General features: G+C 40.6%; 2 protein-coding genes across 2 annotated transcripts in view; one reads left to right on the top strand and one right to left on the bottom strand.

The window, feature by feature from the left end:
- iscua (iron-sulfur cluster assembly enzyme a) overlaps positions 1-1,677 on the top strand; it is a 3,108-nt gene extending 1,431 nt beyond the window's left edge. Inside the window, exon 5 of the mRNA XM_020594429.1 lies at positions 1,029-1,677. Within this exon, the coding sequence (XP_020450085.1) occupies positions 1,029-1,120 (92 nt within the window). The 3' untranslated portion in view covers positions 1,121-1,677. The remainder of the gene's footprint in view (positions 1-1,028) is intronic.
- Positions 1,678-1,688: 11 nt separating this feature from the next.
- tmem119a (transmembrane protein 119a) lies at positions 1,689-3,092 on the bottom strand. Its single transcript, XM_020594614.1, has one exon. The coding sequence runs from the start codon at positions 3,090-3,092 to the stop codon at positions 1,689-1,691; it is 1,404 nt and encodes a 467-aa protein (XP_020450270.1).
- Between the last annotated feature and the right edge of the window lie 8,265 nt (positions 3,093-11,357).

The following is an 11,357-nucleotide window of genomic DNA, read 5'->3' as shown; positions in this document are numbered from 1 at the left end:
TGGAGCGGTATTTGGACTTAATAATCTCAGTGTGAGAAAATGCTGGCTCACATAAATAAGTAGAGCTAAATAATGCAGTCAATGGCACATTTCCTCATGTTTGGGTACTTTTCCTCTGTAAGTTCCAAAACGGTCCATTAGCCCTGGACTTCAGATGAATGTCACCTGTAGTGTCAATATCTCATCCTCCACTCCAGACGAGTTCAGGTGAAACAGCATTGCAATTTTTGATGCGAGTGAATCAACCTCAATATCTTACCTAATTTGGTAACGCATACATGTATAGACTGGCTCGAGTGAGCCAAAGTCTTGAAAGCGTTTGTCAAACTCGGACCGACAATTGTCAATCTGCTTTGTGTAGCGTGCAATGTCAAGTTGCGCACATGCTTTCCGTTGCGTCTCCAGCTCTGATGCGAAGTTTTGGAAGTTTTGCAAAATGTTGCATTTTTCGTTTGAAAGCATTAACTAAGCTCATTATATTGACATGAGATCTACCGACACTACCTTTGCGATCGACGGGTCGATCACAATCGACGTATTGGGCAGCCCTGTGGTAGAGAGTGTGTGGTGCCTGACACTTCTTTTCAGAATCTCACATAGGTCTTTAGTTTTGATAATCATCAAAATATTCACTAACAGCATATTTTTTCAATATTTTCACTCAAGCTTCTCCCATAACTTGTCACCCACTGGCATTCCTCTGTTAACACCATAGTGTAATACTATTCTCTGGGTATAATAGACTGTCGCAGAAAATCAGTATGGCTGTTTCATAGCAAGACTGGATTTTTATGCAGTCTGTGCAGCAATGCAATTGAATACTTTCATTAGATATCTAATTCATTGGATTAGCTAAAAAACAGAACATCGACAACTTCATAATTGCTTTTGCCGAAAATGTATTACTATATCTTAATAGATATAATCATTGTTCTATTCATATCTCTCACCCACCTAAATGTCTGTCTGTATTCTACTGAAATCATTATTATACTGTCTCTGAAACATTCTCACTCCCGCTCCTTCAGTGCTCGCAGAAGATGCCATAAAAGCTGCCCTGTCAGACTACAGACTGAAACAAGAAGACAAGAAGGAGGAACGTGTCAAAGCCACCAACTAATATGTTGTTTTATGTTGCTATAACTATCCACCATGGAGTATCTCATTGTTATCAGCACCAGTTGATGTCTAACAGCAGTGCAGTGCAGTGCTGTGTGGAAGATGAGTTGGCCATCATACTACACCAGGTCTTGTGCAGTTCTGGGACTTCTGGGAGTTTTATACTCTTTAAAAATGTACAAGATTCCCTTATTGTTCAAGTGGCAGGTGTTAAGGCTTTTGTGTGTTTTTCAACAGATGATCAGAAAAGTTTGATTGATGCTGATTTTGGAGTTGGTAGTTCAAGGTGACTCCGATCCTTAATATTAAACAAGGGAGCTCAACACTATTCCACTTTGCAGTGCTTTTCTATACAGAACACAAGTAAGATGCATCATAAATCAGAAGCTTGTTTTTGTATATTTTTTGGCATTCAGGCTTTATTTTGGCTTGTTTGTATAAAATCACTAATCTCTTGCAGAGGATTCAGTATGAAAATGCATTTAGGCCGGCATACAAAAGCACAATATAAAATATTGTATGATACTGTGAATTAAATGATTAAAAACATTTTCAGTGTGTCTCTGTTGTTATTCACCAGATCCTACATCAAGCGGAGCCACCCTCTGTTGGCGCACAACCACCTTCTTCAGTACAAGTAGCACAGCCAGCATTAACAGAGCTACTAATACACACAACACAGCTAGCAAACGTATGATCACTGCAGAGTCTTGTTGTGTAAACAGTTGTGGGTCAGGAGTGGGCATGGCTGCATCTCTGTTTGTGGAAAGTAAAGACTGTGTCCTTCCAGCAGACATTGTGTTGCTCTGAGGGTAGTGACTTGTGATGTTGTCTCGGCATTTCTGTTCCCCATCTGAAATGAAAGTGGTTGTTTTTAAATGGGGTGGGCTCACGGATTGTGTTTTATTTAGTGACAAACACTCTTCATAGGTGAGGGTCTCTAAAGTGTAGTGTTCAAGTAATACACGAGAATCTTTGGAAAGGAGCCCACCAGTGCTTTCCATTGATATTTGCTCAGACAAACTGCCCACATCCCTGGTGTTTTCAGATGAGCTATATGCTATTGGCTTTGCTGTCAGTGTCTCCAGCTTCTGCTTCAAAGCAGAGTTGAGGTCCAGTTGGTGTATCCTCTCATTTGGCTTCAGGATGTGAGGGCAGATAGTCAAGACAGAAAGGTTCAGAAGCAGATGGTGAGCGAGATGGACAGGCTCAGTGCACACCAGGTCTGTGGCCATCTTTAACCTACTGCTGAGCAGCCAGCGGTAAAGATACAAAATGTCACACTCACACACCCATAGGTTGTTGGTGAGGTCCACAGATCTGAGACGTGGCAGGCTGTCAAAGGCGCTTTCTGGGACTGAGCGCAGGCAGTTGCTGTTGATCTTAAGGACCTGCAGGTTGACCAGTGGGGACAGTGAGGGCAGGTCCAGGACAGAGATGCAGTTAGCTGAGAGGTCCAAATGGGTGAGTGATGGAGGGAGATTCAGAGGGAGACTTGTAAGCTTGTTCCCCTTCAGTGTCAGGACCTGCAGCTTGGTAAGACCCTGAAGTGCTCCGGGTTGGATGGCACGGATGTAGTTGTCCTCCAGATCCAGGTGAGTGAGATTACCCAGCTGCCTCAGGGCACCTGAGGTGATATAAGTGAGACGATTCTCTTGCAGCAGCAGGGACTCCAGGCTGGAAGGAAGGCCACGGGGGAAGCGGGCCAACAGGTTATGACTGAGGCTGAGCTCCTGGAGGCTGGAGAAGGGCTGGAGCAGGTGGTCCACATTACACAGCTGGTTTCTGGCCACAGACAGAGCTGAGGTGTTGAGAGGGACAGAGCGAGGAAGTGACCTGAGACCCAGGGACTCACACAAAACCAAAAGTTCTGGGTGAGCACAGCAGCAGCCAGGAGGACAGGGAGACACTGTGAGGCAGTCTAGAGGACAGATGAAGAGAACCAGTAGGACACCACATCTGCACCAAAGCATGACTCACTGCAAGGAATAATAGAGGAGAAAATGTGTGGTATCAGAAAATAATCCTGATGCCTCACTTACTTATGTTTGCATAGTTTTAAAAAAGGGTGCAACTTTAAAATCAGGTCCTGTACGGTTCCTAAGTTATAAATAATGGCTTTATTCATGGTCATATAATAATTTCCTAATCCTTTATAGATTTAAAGATGTAAGACATTTAAAAGAGGTTGTGAAAAATCTCTTAACAGTGTTTGTCTTCCTCCAGCACTCCAACACTTTTCTTGCCTTAAAATTCATCCAGTAGACTAATCTGACTGGATGAGAGTTGCAGGGCATCAGGACCAAACTTCATGTATTAAAAACTACTAATTTGATGTAATATTTATTGACTTATTGGCATTTCTATTTAATATTTAACATTATATTTATTTTTTAAATGACTTTTTACCATTTGCTGTTGGCTTATTAGGCACGAGAAACCTTTGACCCCTAAATAATGAGAAACATTTGTAGCTACAGAACAGATGGTTTGTTGCCATTTAGTAAGAAATTTACAATGAGTTGACTATTTGTAACATAGCTAGAAAGATTTTTAAACAACCTGGTAATCCACCAGTTATTCTGATCACTTTGACCTTTATTTGTCATATATAAATACATATAATCTCTCTATAAAGGCTGATTTATCAGCAAGTGGTACCAAACATAAGAGGTGAGAGTACTTACCATTCTTCTATTCCAATATTATCTGGTCCCCTGAAGAGACTGGCAGGTGTTTCCTCATGGCCCTGAAATGATCCACTGTCTCTCTGGCTAAAGATTACCACTACTGCTGTTGAGAATTCTTTGCAAAAGCTCATCAAAGTTTAACAACAGCCCTAAGGTGCTGTGTTACCTATTCTGGATCCTCTTCTCCATTCAAATTGATTGACAGCTCCCACAGTTTGTCAGTGTCAGACAGTGACGAGAGTTAAAATACACAGAGGAAGAAGTTCAGCAAGAGATAGTGTTTAAAAAAAGAAAGAAAGAAACAACAACACATCCCAGATATTTCATTACGCAAGGACACCAAATGTCAGTGTGAGTTCCTAAAACTCAGACAGTGAATTTTGAGAGAGCACTGCTGGATGGTCCTGTGGCAGTGTGTCTGCCTGTCACCTGGTGGGAAGAGCAAAAGTGAAAGGGTAGTGTTTTCTCAAATTATTTAGCACCTCACTGACAAAAGCATGGGGAATCTGACCTTAGTGGAAGGCTGCGCCAGGGCTCACGTTTCAGCTACCAGAGGGTTACACTTACTTTTGCTGTGCTGCCATCTGTGGCGTTTTATCTTCGGTAGGTTGACTCACTAATGACTCAGACCCTTTGTTTTTCAAAAATGGTCTGCATTTCAGCAATTTTAGCAATATTAACTTACATTTTAACACATTTGTGCTTATTTGTGATGATAGATTTTAGGTATGGACAGAAAATACCCATATCAAGATGGAAGTGGTAGATATGACACATACTGTACATAAGTACTTGCATTGTTCATGAGGGCAGTAGTTCACTGCTCATTTCAAATATGGAACCCAAAGGTTGTTTGACTTTTTGTTTGAACCTCCCTGGTACAAATCAGTGTCTCCAAGATTTGTATAAACAATACATGAGCTCATGCTTTGGAGCAAAGGCCACGGTATGTATCTGGTTTACAGTTGTTGAAATATTTAAACAATCTTGTACGGTTGCCAGTGAAGGACAACAGGGGCTCTCGTCACCTCTCGACTCTTATACCTTGTGCAGCTCTTGTGTCTGGTTATGAACTGCTTCACCATGGCCAATAAGAAAACCAGACAAAGTTGTGTTTCTGTGTTGTGTGTGCATATCTTGAGCTCAAAAAGTTAAATTACAATACAGTATACATCTCCACAAGGCAGATCTCACAAATCTGGCATTTTGGTAGTTAACTTTAAAAAAAAAAAAAGTTACCCATGATTCTTATGTGGATGCAGCTCAAAATAATTATATATTTATTTAGCCCTTCCTCACTTTTTTTAGCTTTAGGTTCTTCCAGGGCTGTTTCTGTGTTTCAGCATAACACTGCTTCCAGCATTACTGTTCCATTGTTTTCAGTAATGACAGAAACATAATTATCCACTATTTTATTAAACATATATAATGCAAAGTTGTCATTTTGTAAACAATGAAACCCTCACTTACAGAGGAAGCATCTGTCCAGAAACATCTGAGGTTCAGTGGAAAAGAATATTTAAACATGACAACATCCTGGGCCATATATTGTACAAAACACAACCTATGTCACGTACAAATTGTCTGAATCATTAAGCATTGGGACAATGAGCTGGAGGGTTTTTATCAATGACCTTCAGTGTAATCTGAGTTTTGAACCAAATATAATCATATAAATACAGCAAATGTTCATTTCTCAGCTTTTGATTTTTAAGCACTTTTTTTTACCACAGTGACTCAAAGTTAAATCCATTATATCAGCAAAACAGGGCAACTAACTATCCCTGTTGTCAAGTTTTTGATTCAGTACAAATCAGTAGATTCAAAATAAGAAACTATAATTTATCTTCCACATAAATGCTACTTATTAAAAAAAACTCAAACCCCTTTTCACAGATTTTTTTATACCAAAAACATGCTTTTTATCTTAGCCAATATATAATTGTTCTTTTGGCATAAATCACTGCGGAATAGGTTTTAAAGTAAAATACAATATGATATGACATGAAATAAAATGATGCAAACAAAATAAAGTAAATATAAATGTAAATATAAAGGGAATGTTCTATTATCAAGTCCAACAACTCAAGGTTAATGGCATCTCACTTTGTTTTATTTACAGCACCAAAGACTTTGCTCTTAATGACGAACTGATTCAGCCAAGGCTCCTAGCTGTTAAACAAGTGATGATGATGAGGATGAAGATGATGTGGAATACAAAAGAAAATTCAGAGGACCTCCCTCTCTCTTGGCAGGCATGTGGACTAAATCTCTGTATTATAAACAAACATCTATTGAAAATGTTGAGAATTAGTGGTACTGCAGTCACTGATAAAACCAAGTGACCACCCACTGCAAGAAATCAGCCATTTAATTTTTATAATAAAAAATGTAGAAATCTACTTGGTGATGTGAACAACATTTGTAAATGTGCAGTAACACATTGAGTGTTTGCTTTCTGATCACATACATACGGGTGACAAATTAAAGGAAAGACCTGAATGCATGAGGGGGGATCCTGTGGCTCTGGGGCCATTTTGCTGTGTGGTTTGGATCCTCTTGTCCCCTTAGAGGGAAGAGTCATTGAAAATTGATACAAAGCTATTCTGAGTGATCACTATTATCCTGTGATGAATCATTTCTATCCTGATGGGAGTGGTCTCTTTCAGGATGACAGCATCCCCATCCATAGGGCATGAAGGGTCACTAAATGGTTTGAGTGTGAAGATGATGTGAACCATCTGCTATGGCCTTCAAGGTCACCTGCTCTCAACCCAGGTGAGCACCTACACGAGATTTTGGACCAACGTGTTACACAGCGTCTCCACCCCCATCATCAAAACATCACATGAGGGAATATCTTTTGGAAGAACAGTGTTCATCCCTCCAGTAGAGTCAGTGTCAAGGTGTACTGAAGCTGTTCAGGCACCACATGGTGGCCTAACACCCAGCACCTTTTCCTTTAATTTGTCAACCATTTGTATGTTCTGGTTAGCTGTTTTCTTTTAATACTGTAAATAAACTTGTAGATTTTAGTGTTCCAAAGATGATATCTCATGTAAAGCACAAGTCTCACTTAAAAATATTTTTCCCTAATTAAAACATGTTGACATAATTTTCCCATGTGTGTGTGTGGCTCGAGAGCGGGTTGTCTCCTAACCGGAGGGTTGGTGGTTCGATTCCTAGCTTCTCCAGTCCACGTGTTGAAGTGTCCTTGAGCAGGATACTGAACCCCTAGTTGCTCCCGATGATGTCACTGGCATGTGAATGTGTGAGTGTGAATGGGTTAACAGCCAAATAGTGTGAAAGCACTTTTCTATGCATTGCAGCATAATCAAAGTGCTATACAAGTATAAGACCACTTAATTAATCAGCCTGTCTTATATTTTATGTCATGGTTGAAACATTTCACCTCTCTTACCATCAACGTGCCCTAGTGGTGGGTCTTTTTCAGATGGCAGGTGCAGGCCGGCTGACTGGAGCTGGCGCTGGGACTGTGGCTCTGCTGCACCTCCTCCTTGTGCTTCAGCTGCTCTTTGTGCTTGGGCTCCTCTCTAAGCTTTTCCACCTTCTCTGCCTCCCTGACCTTTCTGACTTCCTGGCGAGGTGATGACCCAACGTCTCTCCCTTTCTCTCCCACCAGAGCCTTGGAGGGCATACGTAGATTTTTGGGGGAGGCCGTGCTCTGAGTCTGGACTCTCTTGACATGGTCTACGGTGAATGGCCTCTCCTGGAGCTCATCTGAATTCTTGCGTCCACCGGGTTTTTTTTCAACATACTTTTTGGGTGGATGAGGCAGGGGCTTGTAGGCCTCTAGCTTGCGCTTATGACTCATGGCAGAGGCGCAGCAGATGATGAAGACCATGACAATGAGAAGAGAGGCCACAACGATGATGATGAGCAAATTCTCCTGTAGGAAGTCCACTACTCGGCTCAGGACGAGGTCTTTCAGGCGAACCATGGTGGTGGTGATGGTGTTGGGAGCTCCAGTAGCAGTGTTAATCTGAAAAGGCACTCGGGTGGAGAAGGAGGTGGGGAAAAGTTCAAGCTCTGCTTCATCACCACTGCCGTCCATGGAAATGTTGTAGAACAGAGGAGTGCAGTGACACACACTGCACCACAGTGAGAGCAGGATCACACAGGAAATGTGAAAAGCCAGGAAGGACTTCATCTTTTCGGCTGAGCCCTGCAACAACAACAACAACAAAAGGCTGTGTATGAATTATAAAACTAGAGTTGGGAGGTAATTAGCTTAGCTTAGATAAAGACTACACCGTTAGCCCAGTTCTGTCCAAAGGTAATAAAATCTGTCTACAAGCACATCTAAAGTTCACTAATTAACATGTTGTATACTGTTTGTTTAATTGGTACGAGAGCAGAAAAGTAAAACTGAAATGTGTTGCAATTATTTCTTGGCAACAACCTCACAGCACTGACAAGACTCCAGCTTGACTGATACCACTCTCAATATTCTCATCTAACCCTTGGCAAGAAAGCAAATAACCATATGTCCCAAAGTTCAAACTATTCCTGCAATATCACATGTTGTATGTAAGTTTTGAGCAGTTCAACTAAAGAGAGGTGCTGCTTATTTAAACTGATTTGTTTTTAGAGGTAAAACTCTCCAGTAATAAGAAAAGATTAAAGAAAAACCATAAAGAATAAACATAACTTTGTGCTGCCGATGTGTTTTTTTTAACTTACTTCCTATCTTTTTAATCATTCGCGACCCCACGGATTTATTCTTCTACCTGTTGATGAACCACTATACGAACTAGTTTCAAGCTGTTTTTCATGCAATAGAAACATACTGACAAAACAATGTTTTTAAGAGCTGTTTCCCTCTACAATGTAACAGCAGCATTCATCTAGACTCAGGTTTTTCTAGGCTTTCTGTTGATCCCTGCCTGGCCCCATATCTATTTTAGCAGGCAGCAGAGTAGCCATTACTTATTTAGGGTGGAGACAGCGAGTTTGGTGCTGAAAGCCTTATAATTTGTAAAGTAGAGGGAGGCCACCCATCCACCACACCAAAGCCAGGAGGAAACTAGATTCCACAAGGAACACAGAGGCGTGGGAGACCTGTGGCTGTGTCCTCTATATTTATACTGGGCAGCAGCTGCTTTACACCAAGCCCACAGCAGCACAGACCTGATAAAAATATTTCTGCATCCACAAGATAAACATTTATGACACAACATGACCTTCTTTCCATTATTCATCTCAATGCGAAGTGAAGTTTTAACAAAGAAAAGAGCGACTATTTGTGCAGAGCTTGGTCTGTTACCTTTTAAAACCTCACTGACTCTTAACACAGTGTGTAATTATACAGTGCTACACTGTGAAGACAGGCTTCTAATCAGCAAAATGCCACAGTGAAGCTGCTGCTGCTCTGATTTTGCACAGTGTGAAGCCCCCCCCCGTGTATGCTGCTGGACCAGATGGGAGGCTGGGTCTCCATCCTTGGTTGTAGAAATACAGGGCAGCACTGCCTCTTGAATCCCCATAATTACAGCCAAAATTACATTTCCTGCATTTTACCAGAGCGTTGACATTTCCTTCAAATGAAGGCCATCTAGACACAACCTGTCAGTCTCTTGAGATTTAGATTTTCCTCTACATTTTCACCTGAGCCACTTTAACTTTACACAATGATTCTACCACATTGTATAACAGTATTGTATATGCAAATTCAACCTAACACACAGTATAGTCTGTGAAAAGGTGGAATCTCGTCAATGAATTTAAAATAAAAGTAAGCACATTTTAACCGAGATGACAGAAATTTGTAGAAATGCAACCACTGACAGAGGTTAGACCATCTCAAAACATTTTCTTGGATAAAACTTTGTCACATTCAACAGTGTAAACTACAGAGTTACTAGAGTGTAAACTACAGAGAGTTTAAAAAACAGATTAGTGCAGGATACCATTAAATTTCATAGTTGATTATTTAGATTAAGGAAGACATCTGATGTTAGGAGGAAGCTTGGGAGAGCTCTTAAGTCAGAGTAGCAATAAAATGTAAATTGTTCCATTATTAGTAAATGTTCGGCATTCAAAACCCTACTTAATTGACTGCACAGCTGTTTTTGCCAAGTAGCAGCGCTTGGCTGTTGAAAAACTGTCTGTGAGTGTTTATATTAATACGTTGTATTATTTGATTATTATTGCAGTTGTGGAGGCAAAGTTAATTCAATCTGCTTTATACAGTATAGTGTTGGGTACTACTGCATCAGATTTGGGAAACTGGTCATATGTTTTGCATGTAAAATGTTCATCTGCAAATGAACTGTAGCTGTTAAATAATTTGCATAAAGTAAAAGTATAATATTTCCAGCAAAGATGCAGTGGAGTAGAAGTATAAAATGGAAAAAGTGGAAATATTCAAATGTCTTAAACTTGTAGCAAATGTATTAGCATGAATCAAATGAATCATAAAATTTGAAACTTCATTTCAATATATTGTCAGTTTAGACACAGAGACTGGCCTGGAAAAAAAAATGAAATTGTTGGCTATACTTCTTGATAACATCCAGTTTAAATTCATAACAAATGTAAAAATATACTTACAGACAGGGTTATCGTCAGTTTATCTGCAGCACAGCACGATGAGAGGAAACAAAAGGGGAGACCAAGCAACAGGAGAAAAGTAAGCGCGACCAAGACTTTTCAAGCATTCGCCCTCCCTGCTATGTTATACTGAGTGGCTTTTTTTTACTCGGCTCTAGTCTCCTTACTGCAAACTGATGTCCAGCCCTGAATTTTCAGCTTCTCCTCCCTCCTCCTCAATCTCCCATTCTCACCCTTCATCCTCTAACACTTAGGGAGCAGCCATGTAGCTGTAACACTGTGCATGATGATACTTTATAGTACACAGCCTTTAATATGGATGCCTCTAGAAATGGTGTTTATTTTGAATGAAAAGATAATTCACCAGAACATGTGCTCACTAATTCTAAGTTTGACTCATTAAACTGACAGGCACAACTCAACCTGAACTCTCTATTGTAAAACTAACAGCAAAGATGTTGTCATTGGTACACCAGTCCCATGTTTTAGGGAAATGGATATTTCTGTACTTGACTGGGCGAGTCCCAGGACTACTTCTCTGCCTCCCACTGAGTCCTTTCTAATTATGTCCTTGGTGATTACAGCCTGTCGTTACAGGGCATACAAGACGAGTGCAGAGAGAAAGCACCCCTTTCATTCCAATGCACGTGTATAGAGCGAACACATAAACTTCATGGTCGTTTAGGAGCACTTGTGTCTGGCTGTGTCTCTAAATGAGCTGGCCATCTATTTAAGGCTGCTCATGTCTCCTTTATTTCATTCAGTTATCTTCACAGGTGGTATGAAATGATAAATGTATCTGGCCAATCAGAGTTTTAAGGTGAACAGTGTGGCAATTTGGATCAAGGTTTACTTAAGTGCCATTTTTTGTAAATGGCATTTGCTGCCGAGTCAGCATCCACACTGTTATCCAATTCTTTATTCTGATTTCTTCTGTCTGTTTTTTGGCACTTAACTACAGCATCCTTTCCGCTA

This window comes from Monopterus albus, unplaced genomic scaffold, assembly GCF_001952655.1.
Source record: "Monopterus albus unplaced genomic scaffold, M_albus_1.0 scaffold23.1, whole genome shotgun sequence".
Classification (NCBI taxonomy): domain Eukaryota; kingdom Metazoa; phylum Chordata; class Actinopteri; order Synbranchiformes; family Synbranchidae; genus Monopterus; species Monopterus albus.
This window is presented reverse-complemented; position numbering and strand designations above follow the sequence as displayed.

Coding starts and splice junctions, on each gene's coding strand:
- tmem119a (XM_020594614.1), bottom strand. CDS start 3,092: ATGCTTTGGTGCAGATGTGGTGTCCTACTGGTTCTCTTCATCTGTCCT.